This window comes from Pavona decussata, unplaced genomic scaffold, assembly GCF_977016875.1.
Source record: "Pavona decussata unplaced genomic scaffold, jaPavDecu1.1 SCAFFOLD_470, whole genome shotgun sequence".
In the NCBI taxonomy this organism is placed as follows: Eukaryota; Metazoa; Cnidaria; class Anthozoa; order Scleractinia; family Agariciidae; genus Pavona; species Pavona decussata.
This window is the reverse complement of record NW_028145808.1, coordinates 194,539-221,526: the sequence shown is the minus strand read 5'-3', so window position 1 is coordinate 221,526 and position 26,988 is coordinate 194,539. Positions and strand designations below refer to the sequence as shown.

General features: G+C 37.2%; 2 protein-coding genes across 5 annotated transcripts; one reads left to right on the top strand and one right to left on the bottom strand.

The window, feature by feature from the left end:
- Positions 1-249: 249 nt before the first annotated feature.
- Positions 250-19,793, top strand: LOC146450258 (uncharacterized). Of its 3 annotated transcripts, none has more exons than XM_085100578.1 (5): positions 250-338; positions 5,836-5,951; positions 13,834-13,987; positions 15,704-17,007; positions 18,542-19,793. In XM_085100578.1, the coding sequence occupies exons 4-5, from the start codon at positions 15,769-15,771 to the stop codon at positions 18,746-18,748; spliced, it is 1,446 nt and encodes a 481-aa protein (XP_084956704.1). In that variant the 5' UTR covers positions 250-338; positions 5,836-5,951; positions 13,834-13,987; positions 15,704-15,768; the 3' UTR covers positions 18,749-19,793. The 3 variants fall into 3 exon arrangements, with proteins under 3 accessions (XP_084956704.1, XP_084956702.1, XP_084956703.1); XM_085100576.1 differs by having other exon boundaries at positions 15,701-17,007; XM_085100577.1 differs by lacking the exon at positions 250-338 and having other exon boundaries at positions 5,297-5,951; positions 15,701-17,007.
- LOC146450259 (uncharacterized) lies at positions 7,998-11,331 on the bottom strand. 2 transcript variants are annotated; one of them, XR_014860348.1, is made up of 4 exons: positions 10,908-11,331; positions 9,710-9,817; positions 8,338-8,638; positions 7,998-8,304 (listed from the first exon to the last, which is right to left on the bottom strand). XR_014860348.1 is itself a non-coding variant. In XM_085100583.1 (3 exons), exons 1-3 carry the CDS (start codon positions 11,077-11,079, stop codon positions 8,607-8,609), a joined length of 312 nt encoding a protein of 103 aa, XP_084956709.1. In that variant the 5' UTR covers positions 11,080-11,331; the 3' UTR covers positions 7,998-8,606. The 2 variants fall into 2 exon arrangements, 1 of the variants encoding a protein (XP_084956709.1); XM_085100583.1 differs by having other exon boundaries at positions 7,998-8,638.
- Positions 19,794-26,988: the final 7,195 nt, after the last annotated feature.

Below are 26,988 nucleotides of genomic sequence, written 5' to 3'. Positions count from 1 at the left end.
TGGCTTTTGACTCTTTCAAAGTGAGGTCGCTCAAGTTTCTGGATCCCCTGCACTTTAACCATCTTATCGCTTCTGCTTTACTTAAAAAATCGACGTCTTTCGTTAATTTCGCACCGTAAATTTCATTTTCGTCCAGGTCAACGCACGAACTTTCGTGACCCGCGGCCATGTTTGTTGACATGACCCAGAATTCTGCGTGGCGGATTGTTAAATACACAGACTCGTACCCAGTCCCCCACGATATGAAAGTCAAACAAGAACCCACTTCCTGACACTAAAACACAGAAGAGAGAGATAACAGAACTCAGGAAAAAGCCGTTACGTGAAGGTGACAGCTGGTAAGTTTGAGAGGACTACTTTTGATGACAACGCACTGATAGTTTAATTTTAACGTATGTGGAAATACAGTATGAAGTCTCTATACAGTGTTGTCTTCTGTCCACATAATAAATTAAGCTTATAAGACTTCCATATACAATGTAGCAAATGTTTTACCCAATAAACTTAGCTTTAATTTATTGAAGTTACTGCAGAATACCCTGTCATATCAAGCTATACCCCTAAAAAGCTGGATACGCAGATGTGCAGTCACTCGTAGACCGCACTTAAAAGAATAGACATTTTTAAGGCCGGGTTAAGGTTTGGCAGCTGAGGATTGGCTACACGGCTTCGCAGTGAACGAGATATTAACCCCTATCTTGTTTGGCTGAAGTCGCTAAGCGGCTACACGGCTTAACAGTGAGCGGGACCACCCCTTCCCTCTGTGATCTTTTTAGGTTGATTGAAGTGGCTACGCAGCTTGTGTAGCTGCATAGCCGTACCTTGTAGGTGTTTTAGAGTAGTGGCAGGGTATTCTGCATCTAGCCTATATATTGTCTGATTACTACCACAGATGCTTTAGGAATTTAGCTACCTGTAAATTGACTTTTTTCTCATCATTTAATGAACCTTTAACTTGATGTCTTGATCAGTGGTATAAGAAATATAATTCCTTGCTTTTTGTCATGCTGCACTAACTGAAACCGAGGATAGAACAAAAAAGTATTTAAGGTGGCTGAACACAGTTTGCGCGCGCTTTACAGATTCTGTAAGTGATGCTATTCAGCGCGCGCTAGGGTTGTGGTACGCAAATACGGCGGTCGATAAAGTGATCCCTCAATTTCACATGAAATGGATAATAAAGTTAAGTTTTGATCCTTAATAACAAAGTTTCTTGTTTCTGGACTCTTTTTCTTTTCTTTCCGAGCAAAAGAAACATTCACCAAGACCTTTTACATGCCTTTCATCTTTGCCATGACACCCAAATAAAGCCACGCATGCGCATTTGACCAAAAAATTGCGACTGGTTGTTTTCGTGGAAATGAACTGTTTTCTAAGGAACCGCTCATTAGAATTCCCTGAAATTTGGCATGAAAATAGTTCCCTAAAAGCGTAACTCGCCTACAAAGAGAAACCTAAATCTAACAGAGGGTATCTTCACAAAACATTAAAATGCAAAATCAATATTTGCAGGAGATCTCTCTGTCAAAATTACATGAAAATAGTGCAACTATGTCAGTGTTTTGTGAGTTGTTCTGGATACAAAAATGGAAAAAATCTAATGAGTACATTTTCTAAAAATAAAGGAAATCTACTATTTACGGAGGTTTAATAGTTCGCTGCGTTGCCATGGAAACGGTCCTTAGCTCAACAAGACGTACAAAAATACATTTTTTCTTAGTTGGTCTTACACCATACCAATTTTGGGCGTCGAGAAATACATAGTTTCCAAATAACGTCTTCTAACACCTGTACACTAAAAAACTGTATTTCGGCCACCTTAACATCTGTGCTCAAGTTTTGCATCTGCAAGTTTTTATTGCAATTATGACTCCCCACACAGAATGCTATAGTTATATTTAGTCTGAAAATGTTGTGTTGCTACACTTATCTTAATTAGCTTATACAGAAGAAGTGCAGCCAGATAATTTTTGTCTCTCATCTAATATTCTATTTAAGGCTAGTGATGATTTTGGGTCAAATTTTTTTTGGGTGCAAAAGTGCTTAGCGCAAGCAGCGATTCTTTGCATTCAAAGTTTTTCTTGAGGTTTTTGGTTCAAACGCTTCCTTTTTCCTTTCTTTTTTTTTCTACTTCCTCTCAGGTAGGGGTGTAGAATGGTCCTTGAAAAATAATGGATCTCTGCAAATTTTCCACGTCTGTCCTCAGAATCTTGAGTCTGTAAGAAATAAAGTGTGTTTCGGAATCTTGTATTTTGAAATTTGAGCCTACTCTTGCAACTCACTCTTAAGCGAAGTGAAATATTATTTTGTTCTGAATGTCAACCACCATAAAGCAACAACACTAAGACTGTCACAACGAATGACCACAATAAATGGCTCAACGTTGCTTTCGCTACTGTAGAAAACATGGTTTGGATAAATTCTCCTGATAAATTGCCGTTTTATGCCTGCTGGGTTGTCTAGAACACAATAAATTAAGCTATAAGTGTGGCTATAAGTGAAGCTAAATGAGCTTGTGACCTTCAAAACTACAACAGGCATGGTGTTACTTCAAAAGTAACTAACCTGGCTCTGATAAAAAGATGCATGTTAACTTTAATACGAATCCAGCTGGTTCCGAATGATCAAGAAATAATTTCTAGTTTGAGACACAAAGTGCTGAAAAGTCTTGCACTCGTATTTATTTCCAGAACACGACATCTCACGCTTGGATCTTTAAATCCTGGTTTCTCAGGCTTGAATTTGAAAAAAAATTCAGTCTAGGTCTTGGATTTTAAATGAGGGTTTTGGCGTCTTGACAAGACTTGGATTTTACCACTCTATACCCCTTCTGGTTTTGATGATTCTAACACAGCATGAAAGAACACAGCCTAAACAACAACCTTTAAAATTTAAAGTATTAAATTAAATTAATTAAAAAATTAATCACTTTATTTAAGTGTCAATGTATTTAGCGCAGAGCACTACATTCAGAGGACACTATCTAAATCGAATTGGAATTCCAAAATATTCCATTGACTTGTGCCATGGTCAATGAATTTCTTGATCTATGACATTTGTTTAACTGCATTTTGAGCTCATCAAAGTGAAATCAACAACTTACCTTAAAATATTAACAAGAAATAACGGAAAAAATATTAAACTAATACTTGTCAGGAGAAGATGGCATGTTAGAAAAGGATACTAATCTGGTTGCTAATCGAAAAGAAAGGTCATGAAATTTATTAATGTTACCCAAAGCTTAAAAGGCAGAATTTTAGCAATTGGAAACATATGGCAAATGAAATATGCGCTACAACAAGTTGAATTTTATGCTACATGCAAGTTGATGTTATGATGTTGTTTTTATTAACATAATTTGGATTATCACATTTTGTGTTTTATTTTGCCCAAAAAACTCTTGGGATGAGAGAATACGTCATCTATGGACAACTCTTTACCAGTTTTAAGCACCCCATGTTCCCTTTTCATAGATAAATAAAGCCACCTTGTCAAGTATGTCTAACTAACTGCTTTTCAACTGCAATGTTCAAACTTTTTGCTTGATAATATAATCAGGGTTCTGGCTTTGCTGCTACACTCGATCCTCACGGTCAGTTTGCCTCGTGGGGGTAAGAAGTCTCGATATTTCCCCTTTCTTTTGGGAAATAAATATTCATATATATAATGACTTAATCACATGTCTGTATTTTTGGTGTCATGAGAAAGCCTAAAAAAATTCAGGCTAACAGTCAATCTACGTCATTTGTAAACAGTACTTTTGAAATTTGAATGGAGTTTTGAAATTTAAATGTCAGTTTTGAACATCGCTGGCGAGATTTCAGAGTTTCCGTAGAAATTTCCTAAAGCTATGAATTTTTCTTTTCCAGCTCTCAGTTGGCTTCATAGAACTCAGCTAGCATTTAGCAATCCATGTCCAACATTATGTATTCGAAAAATAACAAATGTTTCCCCAAGTATTTTGAATTTTTTTTTGCAGTTAATACGTGTTTTTCGGAAAGATTTCTCAGGATTCCATCCAAATGCAAGACATTACAAAAAAGAATTTGTGTTCATTTCATTCTCAGAAAAACTGGTCATGCGTGACGTAGACTGACTGTTAAGGGGACTTGAACTCATGATCTCTGCAATTTGCTGGTGGATTGCTAAATACCAGCTGAGCTCTGTGAAGCCAACTGAGAGCTAGTCATTTAATGTAAGATCATAATATACTTAGAGAAGATTATATGGGGCACTATTTTAAAAAAAACAACAACAACAACAACAAAAAAATAATGATTTTACTAATTTTTTAGTCAATTTTTGCATTAAATTTCAAATAACCTTTTCCATGGTTTCAAATCTGTGGAAAAGTAAATTATATTCAGCAGGGTATGAAATGAAGGAATTCAAATCTTGCATTTTTGGTTTGAAACCATGTTAGGACATCATTTGAAATCATGTTATATTAATTTTATAACAAATAATTTAACCCTTGAATTCAAATCAGGGTTGTTTTATATCAAATCATAAAGGCATGAATATTTTAATGTGAAATCATGTTTTTTCACAAACAATAAACCCACAAATTCAAAATATCAATATTATAAGCGCATTGTTTGAAATGATAAAATGTTATGATGAATAATTTTTTTTGGTAAATATTTATTTGTACTAACGGACAAACAACAACAATAAGATATCAAATGTGAATAAGTGAGAAACGAAGACTCGGAAAAAAATCCGAGTCCCAGATGGGATTTGAACCCACGACACTTGGGAGGTTGGTTGGACGCATCTCGATATGCCTTAATGTGACAGCGTGATGCTGTTAGTGAGTTCATATATGCTAGATGCCTTAATGTGACAGCGCGATGCTGTTAGTGAGTTCATATGAGTGAGTACGTGACTGTGTAGCCGCGCGATGCGGTTCCAGTCGATACCCACAATTTGACCCTTGCTCACCATAGAGTCTCCGGTAGCTCAGTGGTTAGAGCATCCGACTAGATCACGGAGGCTCGTGGGTTCAAATCCCATCTAGGACTCAGATTTTCTTCCGAGTCTTCGTTTCTCCCTTATTCGGTGAATAATTATTATTCACCGAAGTGCAGGTGAATAGTGGTGAATATTTACTGAGCTGCACACCACTTTCACCGACGCTGAGGTGTATAATTAGTATATACCACACAAGCTGAATTAAACTAGCAGGCCAAAAAATTCCTTTATTTTTGACAGTGTACTGACAAATGGTGAGAAATTTTAACGTTTTGCAGCTGCTGAAGCTGCTAAATTAAGCAATGTGCAAATAACTCTCAGTAGTTGTTTCCCATATATATCTATGACATAATAATGTGATATTTAATAATCACTTTCAGATAGATAATAGTTTTTTGGTAGTCAGCTCTTAACTCAGAATTCAGTTTGCTGGTATTCCATAGCTGCATGGACAAGAGGGCTACTGGTTTGGTATGAATTAATGAAGCTCACTCATCAGATGACTGTGATTGGAGGTTCATTTCAGACGTGGAAAGATGAAACAAATTTGTCATTTTTAGCAAAAAGCTTAATAATTATATATAATTTTATAGAAACAGTTCTCTCATCATGATAATTACATGTATTCAAGTATGGAAAGTAGATCATCTGCATGTGTACATGTAAGATAAGAGTTGATTTGCTTTCTAGTGAGTACAATGATTTGCAAGTATTTTCATAACTTGTTTAAATTAATATGGGGTAAAAAATGTTTCATTTCCTTGAAAGGGATAAAACCTTTTTTATCTCCTTTCAACTTTTCCTTGGAATTACAGGTGTATGAATTAAATGTTATTGTAATTATTGTTATTGTTTCTGAAGGTATCTTGTTGCCGGTCTGTGGTTTAGACAATGGAATACGTTTGTTGGATCTTATCCACGGGATCAGTTTGGTTTGATCAATCCTGGCCCTATCGATAATTCAAGTCTTTTTCAAGGTAATGAAAATATTTGATAATTTGGCTGCATCTACATTCAAGGGATATTAGGTCACTGCAGGCATGAAAGAAATTGTTTGCATGTACAATATTACTCACCAAAAAGTAAATACATGTACTTTTAATATGGTAGTGGTTTGTGTTTCAGTTACTGTACATTCCTTTATGACTGAATTTTAACACTTCATATGCTTTTTCACACATCTTTGTTGAATTTCCTAACACTATATGAGACTTGCATACTTACTTATTTTAAATCATTTAGTTCATGCAGCACCAGCTTTTCAAATTAACCTTAAGTTTTACAGATGTGTAGTCTGTTTGAGTTGCTCCGTTTAATCCATTTAGATAATTTTAAAGCAGTCTCCATCATTCCTTGGAAGCGTTACAAGAATAGCTTTGCAAAAATGTCTGCATTCTTTTAAGTATCAAGATTAATTCTTAGAATTATTTCCTGTATGCCAATAAATCTTGTGTCTGGGGTTGCTTAATAACTCACTCCTTTCCTTAATGTTTTACTTGGTTCCAGACAGTAGGTTGTTGTCTATTTTATTAACATTTGTAAGTTTCCAAGCAGTTGCTTTATGAACCAAATAAATGACAAATCTCGGGTCAACTGATCCATGCCAGTTACGTCCTGGGGTTAAAACTTTGAAGTTAATTAATGCAAGGCCATGGGAAAGTCCAGAGCTGGAGGCTATTGTACGTACATTGCATGCACAGCATTTGATGTGCTAAACTGTGCTAAATATGAAAAAAAAAGTTACAGCCCTTAAGAGGGTGAAAAGAAAAGCAGTGTGGAGCTTTTGTATGAATAATACCCCCTTCCCTCCCAACTGCTAGTGTGTCTGAAGTAACATCTGACATGGGATGGTCCAGTCTAAACTTTAAGACAAAGGGAAGAATTCATTGGCTAACACTCATATGCAAAATGGCATAGTTGATGTTTAATAAGACCAACATCTCATTCGTATGCTGTTTACTGCTATATTACATGGTGGGTGTGATCTCACCTCTCTGGTTGTAATTCACTACTTGCTACATTGTGCTGCAAACAGCTCTGGTTCAAATGTATAGCATTCTGAATGATCACGACTTTACATATTGTAGATGTTTCTTCTTCTTTTACTTTTAATTTTCAAGAACTTTAGCAAAATGGAACGTAAACAGTTTTCTTTCTTAAGCAACCCTTTGAGAATAAATGTATTAATGTTGTCTTGTAATTAAACAACTTTATTTAATGCATGCATGCATATGACCAGCTCCCAGTTGATCCAGTTGCTTAGCTCAGTTGGTAGAGCACTGCACCGGTGTTTTCTCGTCTTACTTCTTATCTACTTAGTCATTTTTATGTTATACAATTAATTGATGTGATGTTTATGTAGACTTTATCAGTATTGTCATTTTGAATGGCAATGTGCACTTATTGTCCCCATGCAAAAATGGCTGACATAAATATTCTTTTGTTTGCATTCAATTATCAGCCTTACGAACCCCGTTCTTCCGTTGGCAGCGTGCCCAGGTGGAAATCTTATTAAGATCTTATTAAGATTCTTATTAAGTTTCTTAACAAGATCTTATCTTACTTCTTAGTTAAGATTCTTACAAGATTCTTACAAGATCTTGTAAGATTCTTACAAGATTCTTACAAGATTCTTGTAAGATTCTTACAAGATCTTGGTAAGATTACAGTAAGATCTTACAAGATCTTAGTGAAATCTGATAAGAATTTTAGTAAGGAACTTGCAGTTGATATTCAAGATCTTACAAGACCTTGTAAGATTCTTACAGGTTTCTTACAAGATCTTGGTAAGATTCTTATTAAGTTTCTTAACGAGATCTTATCTTAGTTAAGATTCTTACAAGATTCTTACAAGATCTTGTAAGATTCTTACAAGATTCTTGTAAGATTACAGTAAGATCTACAAGATCTTAGCAAAATCTGATAAGAATCTTAGTAATGAAATTAAAGTCGATAGTCAAGATATACATGTAATAATCAATCTCAAGCTTAAGACATCATAAGAGGTATTATAGGACACAAAATCAAGGTTTGACCAACAGTTTATTAGAAGGTCTCACACCATAAAATTGTGAAATTACTATAACAAAGACTTCAAAAAACCGTTTATATGATCTATAGAAAACCTGTTATTTCATTTAATGATAATTTTTTGTCCCCTTTATTTTACAAATCATGCAATAAACTGAACTGGAAACTGAGTTTTACTCAAAAATTAATAAGTGAACCCATTAAACTCAATTTGGTTTGATTGTGTCCCAGAAAATTTACCCAGAGGTTCAAAGAGGCAGAGTCATTAGGGTACCACAATTTTGGGTCAAAATTCACTACCTTTAAAATACAAGCACTTCGTTGATTTTTGACTTCAAGAAATAAAGTGAATCTTGAGTAAAAAAAATGAGCTAAAAATAAGTAAATTAACATTAAAAAATAAAAATAAACCCTTTTTTTTCTCACAAGGTCTGCATTTAACTCACAGATGCTCACTCAGGTCAACTGGCTCTAAACATGCACTTTCATAATTTGTGGTGGCTCAGAAAAATACCACAGATGCTTTCACTTTGCAAGTGTTGCTTGCCAGCTCCAACTTATAAAATTAATAAAATATTGAAAAATTAATCTTCTCCCACATTTCATTCAGCTGCACCTCCAGGGCTAGAGGGACCTGTACAGGAAAATAAGACAGTCATGTTAACTTATGTCCTGACCAGAGTACACAGTGTTATCTCATTCTCTTACTTCAGTCAGCATTCTCACAACGTTTTGTAGTAGCACATGCAGACAACTCAGCACTGGCTGCCTTGTTCATAGGAAACCCAAGTCTAAATTTACATGTGGCTTTGATGTAAAAAGAAAATTCCATGCTCAAATACAAAAAGATTATTATAATGATTATTTTATTGTTAACTGTACAGATGTATGTCTGGGCAGTGCAACTTACATTGTAGTTCTGCCTGCAGTGAAATAGGTCACTCTTTATAAGAAAACATGATTGCATTGATCAAAAGGATTGTTACTTAGTGTTCCCTTTATTTTGCTTGCTATTTTCAACTAATGAACTATGGTATCAAGTACTGATCAAATACTGTCATTATGCAAGTTACACAATTTTATTTAGTATTATAGTTCCTGAGTAGAAGTAGCAGAAGTCACGATTTACAACAAAATTAAATCATTTAAAATAGACTCGAACAGTCATAAATATAAGTGACTTTATTGAGCAGGATTTGGTGACTTGACTCTGAAGCTGCAGTCTTGAGTCTCGACCTTGACATTACAAAATGGAGTTGAAAATCTACAGTAAAACCGAAAATTGTGCACTTTAAGTCAGTTCTTCTGAGTGATCACAGTGACTGGCTAGGCTGTCATTAACTTTTTAGACAATGTTGCAGTGAGCTTTTCACCCGTAACAATCTTGTTAGTTCCTGATCTGAGTAAAATGAACCATACACTCCACGAAGATCATAAACTGATCTTCACGCCAAATCAAGATCGATCACTCACGTTTTCAGCTTATACCAAGACTGTCATGATATTAACCCGGCTACAAGTTACTCCATAAAAACGTTTTCAAAGGCTTCGTATAAAAACTAAATGGGGAATGACCACCTCAACAATCTTCAAGAAGCACATATGCATGCTCGTTGTCTGTATGGATCCATGTTGTCTGTAATTTGCGTGGATGATCACACATTTTCATGCAGTCTTTCACAAAATGATTGGTGTCGAAACTTACCTCTTTCTAAAAAGTGATTGTCCACAGTTTGCTGCTTGAAGCCATCATTTTGTAGCTTTAACAGAGGTAAAATCCATAGGAAATGTGTGCTGAAACCTTGAATCCCGCCTAAAATCGCCACTTTGCGAATGGCTAACAGCGAACAAATTAACTCTAAATACTAAGAAATCTAATTATGTAATATTTCTTAATTACAAAAAGAAACTTCCTTATCAACCAACGATAAATATTTACGACAATGATAAAGTTTCATATTCAACATTATAATGTAAAGATCATGTGAAATATCTTGGCATACTCATTGACAAGAATCTCAACTGGAAAGTTCATATAGATTTAATCGCCCTAAAAATTAGCAAGGCCATTGGCATCATAGCTAAATTGAGACATTTTGTACCCTTTTCTATTCTTGTTAAGTTATATCAATCTCTTATTTCCCCCTACCTCATGTATGGAATTAGTTCGTGGGGTCAAGCTTCTCAGTCTAACTTAGAAAAGCTCCTTCTCCTACAAAAACGAGCTCTACGTTTGATGAACTTTTCTACAAAAAGTGAACACGCTATTCCTTACTTCATTAAACTTAACATCCTACCTGTTCATTTTCTCTATGTCGAATCTGTTTCCTGTTTAATGTATGATATCCAAAACAAACTAGCACCTGTTCATATTCAAAATTTATTTAAACATGTCTCAGATATACACTCCTACAACACCCGGTCAGCAACCGCCGACAAATTTTATATCATGTCTTCACGTCTTGATCAACTAAAGAATTCATTTTCTCGATTTGGTGCACGGCTATGGAATTCTTTACCGGATAATATTAGAAAGTCTGACAACAGAAAACTATTCAAGAAACAAATACATGAAATACTAATCAACATTTTAAAAAAAGAAAATGCTTACCTTACACCTTCTTCAATTCTTGAAATAATGAAAAGCTTCTGAATATGTAACAATCCTTTAATTTCTATCAGCTAGCGAATCCCCTTTTTTGCGTCACTTGTTTGTTTACTACTTATTTAACTTTTATTTTAGTCAATTCAGTTGTAAACACCAAATGTATTTGTATTTAGTTTAGCATAAACATACCTACCCGCCTCGACTAGCTTCAGCTATTTGCGGGTAGGTATATAACACCTTGTAACTGTCTATTGTTAATAAAGTGTTGTTGTTGTTGTTGTTGTTAAAATCTAACATGAAACGGTCTTTCTCCGAGCCTGCAGTGGCATATCTGCTGACCAAAATGGTGCCCAGTCTTCCCAGTCTGAATGAAATCCAAGATGGCTGCCGGTGTTGCCATGCTGTGATTCAGTGTGATTCCGGCCCACGTTTATCCATGTTTTCTTGCTCGTTTTAAAAGCTAGCATTGTACATGAAAATCGTAGGAATTATGATTCAAAGCACTGTTGTTCTTTTTGGCATTAAATGGAGTTTAGATTCATCAAAGAAGGTTTGTAGGTATTAGTGTTTTCACAAATGCGTTTCAGTGTTGGACGGTGCATTGTTTTTTTTCATGCGAATACAATCTGTAGACTGCAAACTGTAAGTCTTGACAGTCATATCTTTAAAGCCTTTTTTTAGAAACACACATGTCTACATAGCGTTTATCAACTTAGGACACTGAAGAAAGAGAGTCTTGCTGGCATTTATTCTTAGATCCTGTGAAGATTCTTGTAAGATATTATGAGGTCTTAAGAAAGAATTGAGATAACAGAAGGGGTTTTTTTTTTACTAGATCTTCATAAAAACTGTTTTTAAAAGATCTTTTACTTAATTACCGGTATTCGTGCTAAGATCTTACCAAGATAATTGTAAGGTAGTAAGATCTTAATCAGAAAATTGGTTGTAAGATTTTGGTACAAATATTGATTAAGATCTTATTAAGAAAACATTAAGAAATAGGTAAGATCTTATCAAAATCTGTTTAAGATCTTATTTTTAACTCATAGTAAAATCTTAACAAGATTCTTGTAAGTTAATTCTTAAGATCTTAACAAGAATTCTTATTAGATCTTGTCACAAATTTTGATAAGATCTGAATAAGAAAATATTAAGAAATGGATAAGATCTTGTTAAAAATTTTTAAGATCTTATTGATTGTTAGGTTGAGGATTTTTTCAAGATTCTTACAAGAATCTTACAAGAATTTAGTAAGATCTTGTAAGAACTTTTAAGATCTTAAAATGCTAAAGATTGTATAGTTTGTATTAAGATTTTGTAAAGAAGTGTCGTAAGATCTTATTAAGATCTGAAATCTTAACAAATCTTAACAATATCTTATTAAGATCTTAGTGTTATTTTCATTCTTACAAGATTCTTACAAGATCTTGCAAGATCTTACAAGATCTTAATAAGATTTCCACCTGGGTGCAAAGAAAGTCGTGTCCGATAGCCCGGGGCTAGTGGATTAATGGGTTTTTTACCGGATGCTTTACTTCCTTTGTGAGAAAGCATCGGTTGTTAAAGTGCCTATGAAGTAAAACATTTTTTGTCACGGTTTGTTAGTTTATGAATTTCTCGGTCTGAATATATGGGTTTTACTGAACAAAATCTTCGCAATCCGCAATTATGATCCCTGTAAGGTTCGAATTTAGCGCCGGAAAGTGTCTCCATGTTGCGCGCGGCCAAAACGATCGTATTAAGGTTGCAGTGATGTAGAAAATACTTTGGAACACACGAGTGTCATGGCGGCGAAGAGAGTTTCTTCGATCTCGGCGACTTGTTATGCGGCTGGTAACTCCAATATGACAAACTGGGCAAAAAAAACTGGCATGTTGAGAATAAGCATACATTACCTCCCGAGAGACAAAACTTTACGGCAGAAGTAAATTCGGTTTGCCCGAATTCACAGGAAAGATTCAAGTATCTGTGATAAACAAACATCCTGCAATCTTACTGCAGTTAAATAGCATAAGCATGAAATCACGGGTAGAGAAATCCACAGATCCTCAGTCTTGGCAGATAACGTTTATTTAGTGCTCCCAGAAATCTTGCTTTATTCGAGCCCATAAATAAACCTAAACAAATGCCACAGAGCTACAATTGTACCCGGGAATTGTAGCATACACATTGTCATGCATATTGAAAACTAATCCTAACGAAAAGAAAGAAAACCTTCATTCAGTATATATAATCACGAGCGGTCACACCACATTTTGATCAAAAGGGAAGAATCTTTTATACAATCATGCTTTGTGAGTTAACGCGCTCGATCTGACGTTTAAAAACTATTGCTTCCATCAAAAGTGAGTTTTTGACCGGCCTGTGCAATTTCCATCATTTTTGTAGCATGTGTGCTCTCTTGCATTCTCAAATCGAACAAATTAATCGAGTTTGGGTTTGGCCATCTTGATCTTCGTCCTCGTCTTATTCTTGAGCTGTTCGACGCCAGTATGATCTGCATCAGGTCGAATGATTGCAGCAACTTTCATTTTGCCTGAATCGCTTGACTCTTTCAGATATCTGTTGGAAAAGTTTCGGTAAAGGACATTACTTCGTCATTGTCCGACATTTTTTGGGGGAGAAACCTTGAACACAACATTTTCGCAATAAAAATATTGGGTGATTCCGTGTAACAACAAGGCGAGATGTGTTGTAAACAAATCTCTAGGCATTTCCTACGTCATCAAATGCTAAACTAGTTCCCAGTCCCCGGGACACTATTTTTGTCATTTTGGGCTACTTTGTACGACTAAAAAAGCACCTTATTGTTTTTTCTAGCGCATTTCTTTTATAATTTCGTAATTAAGACATGGTAAACTTAAAAAAAAAAACACAAAAAATTTTTTTTACTTCATAGGCACTTTAAGACTGATGTTGGCGTTAATCACAAAGGGAAGGTGGTTGAGATGCAGAATAGCTACTGACATTTGAAGAGCATAGATGTTTTGATCCTGAGAGTATAACCTCCCCTCCCATACTTTCTGTCCCCCCCCCCTCCAAGGAGTTGGAATTTCCAGGGGGGTGGTGCTCCTTGAAGGCCAAAGAATTTATAGGAAGGTATGAAGCTAATTAATTTAGGAATATTTTCTGAAACTATGCATTAAATTGAACCATGTAATTTTTAGCGTTAGGTGACAGATATAATCAGTACTCACTGTGTGCTTTCTTTTACTCCTCAGGACCCCCGTTTTTGCAATCGTGGCACTACAGATGGAGTTTTTAGGTGTCAGAGGTATTTCCGGTGCCCCCCAGGAGCAGGACTGTTTGTATCGTTAGACAAGATCACTGTTCCGGTGAATGATGAAACAGATGTAAACATCAAGCTGGCTCATGGTAATTTAAAGTATTTTGTTATATGTCTTGAATAATTTTGATGAACAATGAAGCAAATTATTGATTGCTTTAATAATGGTGTGTTTAACTTACATTTTGTACTTTGAGGCATCACATCCTGTTGCCATTGTACCTGTTCAATGTGTGTTTATTAAATTATGAACCTGTAGATATAAGAAATTAATAAACAGATAAATAAATAAGTAAATAAATGAATAGGACTTGTTGATCACTATTAACACTGTTATTCATCTTTTACATTGTTACCATCACTAACCTGATTTAATTTTGACAATGGTAATGCTGAATTCCTTCCCTAGGGATTTTCCAAAATTAGCCATCAAAATAAAATTACCCATTCCTCTTTGGAATTTCCAGGCTTTTGGCACAGAAAACCTAACCCCCCCCCCCCCCCCCCTGGCAAATTTCAGTTCTCATTCGGCAAGAAAAATAAGCAATTATTTTCACAAAGAAGTTTGACAGAGTTGTAATCTGATTACAAAATTGTCATTGATTACTCCTGTAATTTTATATGCTCCTTGCCAACTAATCGAACCAGTCAGAAGGTGCAATTTCATCATGGATAATTTTTCAAAATTGTTGGACACCAACAATTAGTGGAGTCCAAATTGCCATGATCAGTGTACAAAATTGCCTAGTGTACCTGTAACAAAAGGTGACGTGATTAACTTGTGATCAAATTCACCACTCAGGGCTTGAGACTAACTTTTTAGTTCAGTAGCCCAGTGGTTGGTAACAGGTCTGATCTCACTAGCCAAAGTAAAGCAAAATTTGCATAAGCCCCAGCGCTGTCTGACAGCACTCCAGTGCTTTACAAAATGGCTAGTGGAAGCACAAACCCTACTAGCCAAAACAGAATTTTTACCTGTCTGTTAGAAGTTGGTTACCGTTAGTCAGACAGGCTCAGTCCTGATTTCAGAGGGGTAGGGGTACTCCCATAAATAATGTTGATGATGTTTTCTGTCTGTTTTTGGGGATTTGAATCTAAAAATTCCCCTGTTTAGAGAAGAAGCATGGTAAAATATTGGACACAAATCGCCTGTACAGGTTGTGAGAAGGAATTGGAGAAGTGATAATGGAATCAGGCCACATCTATGGAGAAAGTGTGAAGCTGTTCTAATACACAGTCCCTCAAGTTTGTTTTCTGTACCTTTGTATTCACAGTAAAACTCATAGCTTGGAAGCAGTAGGGTAAAATACTGTAGGATTAAAATGTAGTTGTCCTATTTTATAGTACCAGCTCACCCAGGCCAGGGTGGGCGGAACTTCCATATAAAAGTGACGAGGGTGGTCATCGGAAATTTTGAAAAGAACCCCTTAAAGGTACCAGAATTCTATTTTTTGGGTGTGGTCCAAACAATGTTTTACCCCTTAGAAGTACAGTTTGTTCCAACTCCAAAACAATACACTAAGTGACAATGAATATGAATATAGCATATAAAAGCTATTCCTTTGAATGCCTTCCAATTGTAAAGATTTTTGAAACCATTGTCATAAAATTACCTCTATTCAATTTATGTGGCTCAATACCCTTAAAGAAACTACCATACCTCTGATGGAAGTCATGTTAGATTTTAGTACCTTAAAAAGATATGAAGATTACCCTCGTCACTTTTATATGGGAGTCCCTCCTCCCCCGGGCCAGCTGACTTACATAAAATTTGATCTGTGTTTTGTTTCATTTGTTTCTAGAAGAGAGCATTCAAGATGATTACACACATATATCGAATGAAGAAAAGCCAAACGAAGAAGATTCTGGAATGGAGAGCTCAGGGCACTCCATGGTGGAAGCCGAACTTCTTGAGGAAAAAACCTGTGCCTCAGTCTTGGATGAAAATATGCCTGAAACTTTGGAAGTGAATGGCAGTGTTGAGGAAAATTGTAGTGAAAGTGTCCTAAAGGAAGAGGCATCAAGTGAAGAAGAGTTAGTGGACTTCAAGCAGTTATACTTTAAAGAGAAGAAACTTTTGGAAGAGGCTAAGTACCAGTTAAAGGAAAGCAAGTTTAGGATTTCAAATCTTGAAAAGCATCTCAGTGAGGAACTTGCAGCAAAAGACAAGCTCAACGAGAAACATAATGCTTTACAGAAAGATTTAAGTGAACAAGCACTTCACATATCAGAAGCTGGATTTAAGTTAGAGGAAGAGAAAGCTAAGACTCGGAAAATGCAAAAATGTTTTGAGCGTGAATGGCAAGAATTTGAGAAGCGTTTAATTGAAGAACGTGCTGCAAAATCAGATATTGAGCAGCAGTTGAATGACTCATTAAAACAGCTAGAGAAGGAAAGGAGCTTAAAGGTGGCTTTGCAAAAAGAGTTACAAACTTTGAAACAGAGGTGCAGTCAAGAAAAGGAAGAGTTTGAACAGCAAACACAGCAACAGGAAGTCTTCACAACCCTCAGTGAAATGCAGATAAGTGATACTAGGCCAGAATTAAATTCTTGTGACTGGCTCATCCACCGAAGTGAAGTTGAAGTATTAGAAGAAAGAAGTCTAGGTACTGGTGGTTGGGGCGTGGTCAAGGAAGGAAGGTTTCGTGGATCTAAAGTGGCAGTGAAGCAGATTCATGAACTTATTCTTTCACCACACAATAGGCGCTTGTTTATGAGAGAGATGAACATTGCCTCCAGATGTCGTCATCCATGTTTGCTGCAATTTGTTGGTGCTACAAATGACGATGGTATACCCCTGTTTGTCACTGAGCTAATGGACATGAGTTTAAGAGATTTACTTGAGAAACAGCCTCTTGCCAAAACAGATATTGTGTCCATTGCACTTGATGTCACCAGAGCTTTGAACTATCTGCACCTGAACAGCCCTCCCATAATCCACCGTGATATAAGCAGTGCGAATGTGTTGCTATGGCGGCGAGACAACCAATGGCGAGCCAAAGTGTCAGACTATGGTACTGCAAATTTTATGAGACAGTGTAGGACTATAAACCCAGGAGCTGCCATTTATTCCGCACCTGAGGCCCTCTCACCTGAACAATCTCCAAAGGTATGTATGTTGTAGATTAAAATGAATCCCAGGTTAAAATGATTTCAACCTACATGGAGGTTGATTTGTATTTTCCTTTGTTTCAGATGTAAATTACCTAACCTTAACAAAGGAAAATACAAATCAACCAAGGTTGAAATCATTTTAACTACATGTACCCCTTGAGTTTATTTCAGTGTTGCTCCGGGATATTTTCAACCTTCCCACCCTCTGGAAATTCCAGGTTGGATTCATACTTTCCTCTAAAAATGTTTGCCTTAAGATTGATTGATAGATATTTTCTGGAATTGCATAGTTTTTGGAATGGGTTTTGTTTTGCTACTTTGCTCAATTGCTCCAGGTAGACTCAATCATGTGATTTTACAGTTTGCTGTCATAAAATTGTAAAATATCAACATCTCATATATAAAAGCTAATTCATATGGGTTTGGTTCAGAAGATAAAAGAACAATTTCCACTGATGTAATAAAAATATATATACCCTCATAATAAGAATATTCTAAATAAATGCCATGTCACAGTCTTTCCAATCATACACTAAAAATAATTCAGACAGACAAAAAAAAGTCACTACTTAAATTCTGGCTTGCGCACTTCCTGATATTATAATAATAATAATTCCGATAATAATTCCTATATAATAATAATAATAATAATAATAATAATAATAATAATAATAATAATAACAACAACAATAATAAAATGATCTCTTTATTAACATATTCCAAGCAAATTGGTATTTACAAGTTAAAAGGAACTATTAAAGCCTATTTACAATTCGTTTCAACTAAAAGCTATTTTCAAGCACAAAATTTTGGGGTGTTTTTAAAGAAAAAACAAAAGTCATAAAGCTACAATAATATTCTTATTTGTAAATTATAAATATTCTTATCGGTAATAATAATAATAATAATAATAATAATAATAATAATTAATATGTTTATAAAATATTTTGTCTATTCCTTGAGGGAATAGCATAGGAGCTCAATATAGTTTTAGTATTAGAGAGCTTTAGATTGTCTATAAGATTTTTATGTTTTATCGCTAATTTTTTTTTTTAAACTCAGCAGTTTTCTTTTTATAGTTCCTTCAGATCGCATAGGTTACGCTGCACGCCCTATGTGGTTCTTTTTTAGCATCCATACGTTTATCAACTGCACAATAATAATAGTAATAATAATGTTATCAGAGAAACAATAATTGTTTCTTGATCCTGTCGTAATACATGTATATCAAAAAAAAGGTTTCGTTTTCAGGATGGAAAATTTATGTTCTAGCACAAGCTTTCAATTCCCTCACGGAATCTTTTTCAAGTGGTGTAATAATAATAATAATAATAATAATAATAATAATAATAATAATAGTAATAATAATAATAATAATAATAATAATAATAATAGTAATAATAATAATAATAATAATAATAGTAATAATAATAATAATAATAATAATAATAATAATAATAATATGCCTTTAAATCTTCCAACTGTGTTCTTTGAAAATGACATTAAGTGAAAAACTGTGTTCGTTTCAGATTGACGTCTACAGCTTTGGACTGTTGCTATGTGAAATGTGTATCCGAGAACTTCCAGTGCCTCACCAGACTCAAGCCCAGATCTCCATGATAACAGATCAAGTTCTCAGGGACCTGGTGTCAAGTTGTGTTACAGAAGATCCTGGGGAGAGGCCAACAATGGCAGAAGTAATAAGCAGACTCGAAAAGATTGAGCCAAAGACTTAAACAAGTGATCAGACCTTGAGCAGTGCCATGGGATACTAGAAAGAAGGGGAATCTCTTAACTGTGCCCCTGTACCCTGTACCCCCCCCCCCTTGTACCCCCACCCCCTCCCTTCAAGAATCACGCATATTTTTTCAACAGTGGCATAAAAATAGTGACAACCCCATCACATACAGTTTATTTTGATCCTGCCTTCTCAGGTCCATCCTTCAAATGACTGAAAATTATTTGAATCTGAAAACATCATGGAACATCCCTGTATTTCGAAGGCATGTTACATGGTGGTTTTTTTTTTTTTTAGCTGTTTCTTGAGATTTTTAAGATTGCAAGTATCTCATAGACTTTATTCCAAAATGGCTACTATTTTAATATTCTTTTGTTGGTATTCAAATAAGCCCTTCTTACCTCGTTCTTGAGCTCAAAAATCCAAAGAATATTTTACCTTGGATGAGGCAAGAAGGGGTAATTTGAATGCAAACAAAAGAATATTTAATATAGAGGCCATTTTGAATAAGCTCTATGAGTTGCATAAATCCCTTCATTGCCTTGCTTGAATTAATAATATCATTACTCAAAGATCTTGTTTTAAAATGTTAAGTTTACTATCAGTTTCATGGGTATAAACTTCTTAGAAGACTGAACACATTCTGCTGTTATCATCATGACTTAATTAATGGTATAGTACTTTAGTTTTTTTAGACAATCTCTCTTGTCCCCCAGTCCAGACTCTCCACTGTCAGTTGAAGTCCTGTAACATTTGTGAATCTTTATTCGGGTGATAATGCATGTACAGGAGGAGTGAGGGGAGGGGGAGTTGAGTCATATTGGTACATAATTTAAATAGCAAGAGTATCCTTAGCCTCCCCTCTCCTCCCCCTTTGTTGGTAGAGTGTGACATTACTTAAAGCAAAACAAAAATTAAGGGAAGTTGGGATGGGAGAAGGGGGGCTACCGACAACCTCAGTGTTGCAAGATTTGTCACCTGCTCTTTCGCCTGTTCCAGTCTCCGCGAGAGACGCGAAGGAGAGGGCGAGGGGAACGTTCCCCTCGCCCTCTCCTTCTCGTCTCTCGTAGAGCCTGGAACAGGCTACCTGCTGTTGTGTTAATGGGTAAAAAGATACGGTACGGCGTACGTTCATACCTTAATATTTAAAGTGGTTAAAGGCAATTTACAACGAAAGGATGTAAACATTGAAACATGATTAAGGATGTGATGAATTTAACTGTTAAGTGTTAAAAGTATGGACATTTCTTAACAAACAATGTACTTAAAAGAATTACTATTGGAAAATCGTCTACCTTCGCAGTTTAAATTTAGGCGAAAACTTATTTTCAGTTCTTGTAGGTTAAGTGTACTCACGGTAAAAAAAAAAAATTACAGTTCTATTCTTGGCGGGGTTGGGGAGGGAGGGGGGGGGTGCGTTGTTAAGACTGTGTTTAACGCTAGGGAAGTTAAAACATATCTCTGTAGTATTAGTACTTATTTTATTATGAGAATTTAACTTGAATCAAATGGGGGTTTCGTTATCCAGTTGTCAAACAATGTCAAACAATGTCATAGACTAAGTGCTCTTGAAAACCGCATTTGTGAAAGGGTTTTCTTGTTAATCATTAATTTAAAAAAGCCTGTCTGACAGTTGTGATCAGTTAACCCTGTTACAACTCTGGAACAGAAAGGCATCTGGTGCACTTCTCGATTTAAAAGTTTCCTCCCAACAGACAACAAAGTCGTTCCAAAGTTTTGGATAAGAAGAGAATTACCTGCGTCGAAACCTTTTTACTGAAATTTTTGTCTTCCTCAGGAGGAATGTAATATACTTTAGGTTTCTATAGTTATTGCATTGCGGGTAAATTAAAAGTGCACAACGCAAAAATAATTTTTTTTACATATTTAGAGCTTTATCAAAAATTTAATCACATCTTTTTAAAGTAAGGTATTAGTGAATTAAAAATTAGGAACTACATAAGTAGCATTAAGATGTAGATAGCTTTCAAACTAAATTAAGCTTGTAGAATATGATTAAATTTGGTGGGTGAAAGTAGTTTTTGAATCGGAGCACCGATCGCTTGCTGGGGAGGGTGGGAATGAGGAGGGGTTTATAAAGTTGTGAGAGTTAAGTTATGTTATATTTGAGCGTTAAAGACGGGTTTGTAGAGGTGTTAGTTCACAAATGATCTTTCATTAAAGGCCATTAATTTTGTGGAGAATTAGAGGTGTTAATTTTGCGCGAAAATAACGTATCGTGCTTTATTCAAGATGCAAATATTACAATGCATGTACAAAGATGACGAAGTTAACGCTCGAAATCTCAGCACTCGAATCTCTTTACGGTGGCCAATTTACCTTAATTATCAACTGAAAGTACTCTGTTGATAAACCAAACATTCGCTAAATATTCCACAGCCAAATTCATTGTTATCGATGGACTGGCAGCTGATAGACCTAGTGATACAAAGAAGGTCTTGGATGGTCGAACATTTTTCCTCATTGAAGCCAAATTGTAGGGGATATGAAGTAGTTCCAAATAATCATAGAGGCGGGGATACGATCTGTTTTACTAAAGATGCAAAACAATTGACACACAGCTTCGGAGCGTTTTTTTTTTTATATCGACCCACACAATATGCCGCTAACGAGTCTTGAAATTTTAAAAATCATTCTACCTTCCATTATCAGGTGTTCGACGCGAATTGTATAACTTCGGTTGCATGCATCAACGAGAGAGAATTCTCAGCAGGAGTGTAATCAGTCAGTCCAGTGGTGTCCACCCGATCCCCCACCCCCCGTGCCCTCGTTCGATCCACGGAAATAATTTAGGATTTATTTTAAAACAACGCGCTAGAAAATATTTTCCGAGGGACACCATCGAATGTATACAAAAACCTTACCCCCTTGTGGTCTGGGCATCACGCCCAATGAAATTCTCTGCGCCAACTGCATTTGTAAGCTCGGCTGCCCGAGCAATGATAGTCTGAAATGTCAGCCGTCTCTTCCCCGTAGCCCTGTGGGTTAGGGCGAAGAGACGGCTGACATTTCAGACTAAAGCAATGATTATTTTACTCCGTGGTAAATTATGACCTCTTTCGAGTCGTGAGAGAAGCAAATTTACATTTTTCCCAGCTTTCGCGACGGGCAATGAGGAAAAACTGCTTCACTAATGCGATTGGTCCTGTCCCGGGATTAGAACGAGAAAGTCCTCATAAGAGGTCTTTGGAGTTACTGGAAAGCAAAATGGCTCTTAAATTCTCGTCTATCAGGGAAAGTTTCCAGATTCGTCTTCCCAAATTTTAAAAGAAATGCCAGTAAAGACCGATTTGACGGCCAACAGTATCGACCAGTACACTCTTTCTTTCTTTTTTTTTTTTTTATAAGAAAATTGTTTTTCCGGCCCAGGCACCGGAATATTCTTGTTTCCGCCGATGTTAGGCTGAAAATATTCTTGTGAACATTCTTAGATTATAGCGTATGACATTTCCGTTTTACAATGTATTGGGGGTCTCCAAGTCTTTGGTGTCCAGAGCTAGAGCTGTATCCGAGAACTGCCATTAGCATCGAACATTTGGCTACTGTGCAGGTTTTTAGTGCAGCCTCGGGTTTATTCTTAAAATATTCTTAAAATTTTGCAAATTTCAGCCTCGATATTTTTATACTGAAATAAATTCTTAAAATTTATATATAAAAAAATTGTATCGGAGCACGAATCGTACATGTATTTTGACATCCGATGTACGGCTCAGTCGGAAAACTTTATCCAGCGAATAAGTCGCTATTCAGTAGACAAAATGTACATGTATTAGTTGGAGTACATCTTATCCACTAGATAAAATTATCAGCTCTTCTGAACAACCTAACGCAGATCCGGCGGAGGAATCCCATATGTAAGTTACATAGGTATGCACACTCCCAAAGGATATGGTTTTTGAGCCGTTTTGGTCTAAGAAAGGGTATAGAGTCCGAAAGTCTGAAAACGGGTCCCAGTAGTAATTTATTGCCTGCGCCCGACCTTTCCCCCGAGGATAGGTTTTTGCTTACCAGCTATACCGAGTAATTGCGGTCGTTTCGCCCACGAAATGTTTCGCTAACGGACAATTCGCCAACGTCGTAAGTCAGTTTGCGAATGAGTTATGTGATTCGCCAGTCGCAATGATAGTTTAAAGAACGAGAAAGGTTTTTGTTTTTGAGTTAGCTAACTGACCTCAGAGCCATACTGGCTATACTGGCTGTTCGGGCTGTTGGCGAAACAACTCGTAGGCGAAAAGACCGGTTACCATAACGAACATGAAGTCGAACTCGAAACCGAGCACCCAGCCATCATGTGTGTCTGCGTTTTTCTCCAACAACGGGTATGGATCAGTTACAGAAATGAGTATGGATTTTAGAGCCAGGTCTGACAATGTGGTAATCGGTCGTATTGCCTTCGAGTCGTTTCGTAACGCCCAGTTCGCTAACGTCTTAAGTCAGTTCGCCAACGTCCTAGGTTAGTTCGCAAACGTCCTCTATATGTCAGTTCACTAACGTATTAGTTTAGTGTGGTAAGGACTTGTTTTTAATAATGTCTCCAATGTACATTGCAATGTGTCAGCAAATGACATCAAAAGATGGCTGCGTGAACGTCACTTAGATCGATAATGTGTATGGACTTTACAGGCAGGCCCCAGTTACTCGAAGAGCGGATAACTTTATCCACTGGATAAGTCACTATCCAGCGGAGCAAATATACTCCAACTAACACTTTTGACAAGTTTTCCTCACAATCCCATAGTTCTACTCTATCCACAAGTTATAGGGCTATCGGCAAAATCTTGCACACATTTCATTTGCGGGATACCGATCTATCCAGTGAATAAAAATGTCCGCTCTTTGAACAACTGGGGCCAGATCTAAAAATGTTGGTCTGAAATAGGTCAGGGGTTTAAAATTTTGATGCATATGAACCGAGCCGCACACCTCCACCAAAAATCCCGAGGTGTACCGCTCACATAAGTAAAGGGCGAGGACAAAAACCGGTCTCGGAGAGGGGACGAGAAAGAAAGGGAGGAAGGCTCCCTCTATTTTTTTCTCGCCCCCATACTGCGCTCCGCTCGCCCGGCTCACCGATTTTTCTTTTCCCCCGATACCTAGCCTCCCATGCAGACCTCCTTAGGGGTTCGTCACGCGTGAGAGGAAACGCGTGACGAACCCCTAAGGACGTCTGCATAGGAGGCTACCCTTTACCCCATTTGAGAGGCCGGTTCAAAGCCTACGCAATGAAGTGTGAGAAAACCTGGGTACGAAATTACGAGGCGGAAGAGAAAAGTGGTCATACAAGTACGCCTACTTGACCGCTGTAAACAGGCTGCTGATATTCACTGGCCAGGAGGATGGAGGAGGACAGAGAGGAGGAGAAGTAAGAGTGCATATTTTATTCTTTGTGGTCTGGTTTCACTTAACATGACAGACATATGCAAAACCGAACTGTTGGACTGTAAAGTAGGCGGCATTCTCGTCGAAGCCACTCACATTCTACCTTGGCGAGACTGTTTGTTATATTAAATCGCAGGGCGTAACATGTCGATAATTTCAAAAGTCGATAAAAATCGATCGTTGTTGATCGAATTCGGTACTAGTCAATCGACAAATATCGGAAATCGATGAAAATCGATCACAGGATTTCTTGTTATCGATTTTGATCGAGGTATCAACATATGAAAAAGATGTATGGCAGGAGATAAGACTGCAGTCAAATACGGACTAACCAAGTGCGAGCCGATCGACTATAGAAAGGTTTCATTAAACCTGGATTCAGTACACTGTATGCTTTTTTCACTGTTAGAAGCGATAGAAGCTCAAACAAACACGTGGAGCAGCAAAAGCAGCAAAATAACTCCTAGACTGTGCACAGTCCCCTTATTTTTCCGTGGGATTCTCGAGACCGGTATGCTTCGATGGAGCTACCGCCATCTTGCTTTGTAAAAGCGAGTGCGATCTGGGGAGAGTGTCTAAACTAACGAGGGGAGCTGGAGTGGGTGTTAGTATAGACTGGGGGATGGGAAGCGAAAAAATAGAGGGACTGTAACAGCTTCTCACCGTCTCGCGTTCCAATGGCCCGTTGCACCAGCAATGGCAACACCTCATTGGTCAATTAGACAATAGAAGTTCTGAAGCGTTGACAGCATGACATCACCACCAGTTCTAAAAGTGGATACGGCTGGCGTGTAATGTGAAGATCGTGGGGAATGTTTTGATTTTTATCGTTTGTCTCATCAGCTTGGAGGTCTGATAGTTGAAAATCAGCGGACGTTTGGGAGGCGGCAGACTGCAGTTTTTCGTCTCTTTGGACTGCTTTGAAGTAGATGGCGAACTGTAGGGACGACTTTTTTTTAACAATTCTCTGGGGCGAAACAACACACACAAAGCGCTTGAAACGTTGCTGATCGTGGCTTTCCTCGCTAGCGCTTTTGCAACGACGTGAAGATTTCCCATCTTGTGGATCCACTTCAACTCCAAGATCAATGTGCTTTAAAAAGATCGGCTAGAGGAATGCTGGCAACTCCAGCTCTTTCCGGGATCTTAAACAAATTTTCTGCGGAAATGTACTTGTTTTTCTTTCCGAAATCGCCGACTGCTATTTTAAAATAAATGTTACAAATGCGGCATGTATCTGAAGGTTTCACTGTTAGCTTCACTGCATGTGTTCCGCTTGTATTGAAATTCACTTTGCAAATAGCTGATGTACTGTACTGTATTTTCAAGCCTACACTCCAAAGACTTTCGCAACTTCATTTTATTTCGCAACTATACTTTGTTTCGAAATGGTGCAGAAACGGTACTGTAACGAGGACTATCGTATTTCTTTCAATTTGACATGTTTATCTCTGGGGAGTATATTTTTTGTTTGATTCAATTAGTCGAGGCGACAAAGTCTCGGCACGCCCCTCGAACACGAGACAGTGAGAAGCTGTTACAGTCTCCCTATTTTTCCCGCTGCCTCCCAACTCCGCTTCCCTCCCCTCGGTAGTTTAGACACTCTCCCCAGATCGCGCTCGCTTTTACAAACCAAGATGGTGGCAGCTCCATCGAAGCATACCGGTCTCGAGAATCCCACGGAAAAATAGGGGGACTGTGAACAGTCTAACTAACTCCATTCACATCAAATATCCGAAAAACTCTCGGAAGTCGCAGCTCAGGGCACAGGTAGCCCAAGCTCGAAATGTGAGCGCTGGTTACGCAACGGTTGAAAAATATGAGGATTTGTATGGGAGAAAAACGGTTTATTTTAGAGGATAAAAATATGAACGAATTTTTAAATAAAAATCACTTATTTTACTTCTCTTGTGTATTTCTTGCCTCCTATGTGGTTTTTAGGGCGATTTAGCACGATTCCAGTGAGTTTTCTAAAGAGAGAGCGATGGAACTAAAACTCACTGGAATCGCGCTAAATCGCCCTAAAAACCACATAGGAGACAAGAAATACATAAGAGAAGTAAAATGGGTGATTTTTATTTAAAAATTCATTCATATTTTTATCCTCTAAAATAAACCGTTTTTCTCCCATACAAATCCTTATATTTTTCAACCATTGCGTAACTAGCGCTCATATTTCGAGCTTGGGCTATCTGTGCTCAGAAAACATCAGTTCAGTTATGGGCTAGATTGCAGAATACCTGGCCCACCAAATATCTTACTTGAAAAGCTGCTCCCGTAGTCCCGCAGTCGTGTTCTTTAATGCTGCTCCCGCAGTCCCACAGTCGTTGCGCTACACACGAATATACCTTGTTCTTTAATCCGTGAACCGAAACAAGCACGCTACGCATGAATATAACTTGTTTTTTAATCCATGAACCGAAACAAGCAAATCCATGAGCTGAAACAAGCTTAGATTTAAGTACCCATCGACTGTGGGACTGCGGGACTGCGGGACTGCGGGACTGCGGGAGCACTCGTTTTACTCACTTCGTTTAAATATCCATCGACTCTGGGACTGCGGGACTGCGGGAGCACTCGTTTTACTCACTTCTTTTAAATATTCATCTACTCTGGGACTGCGGGACTACGGGAGCACTCGTTTTACTCATTTCATTTAAATATCCATTGACTCTAGGACCGCGGGACTGCGGGAGCACTTGTTTTACTCACTTCATTTGAATATTCATCTACTCTGGGACTGCGGGACTACGGGAGCACTCGTTTTACTCACTTCATTTAAATATTCATTGACTCTGGGACTGCGTGATCACTCCTTTTTCAAGTAAGATATTTAGT

Coding starts and splice junctions, on each gene's coding strand:
- LOC146450258 (XM_085100578.1), top strand. CDS start 15,769: ATGGAGAGCTCAGGGCACTCCATGGTGGAAGCCGAACTTCTTGAGGAA. Junction 17,008..18,541: donor CACCTGAACAATCTCCAAAG/GTATGTATGTTG, acceptor TGTTCGTTTCAG/ATTGACGTCTACAGCTTTGG.
- LOC146450259 (XM_085100583.1), bottom strand. CDS start 11,079: ATGCTAGCTTTTAAAACGAGCAAGAAAACATGGATAAACGTGGGCCGG. Junction 9,818..10,907: donor TCGGAGAAAGACCGTTTCAT/GTTAGATTTTAA, acceptor TGGCGATTTTAG/GCGGGATTCAAGGTTTCAGC. Junction 8,639..9,709: donor CAATCACTTTTTAGAAAGAG/GTAAGTTTCGAC, acceptor TTTCCTGTACAG/GTCCCTCTAGCCCTGGAGGT.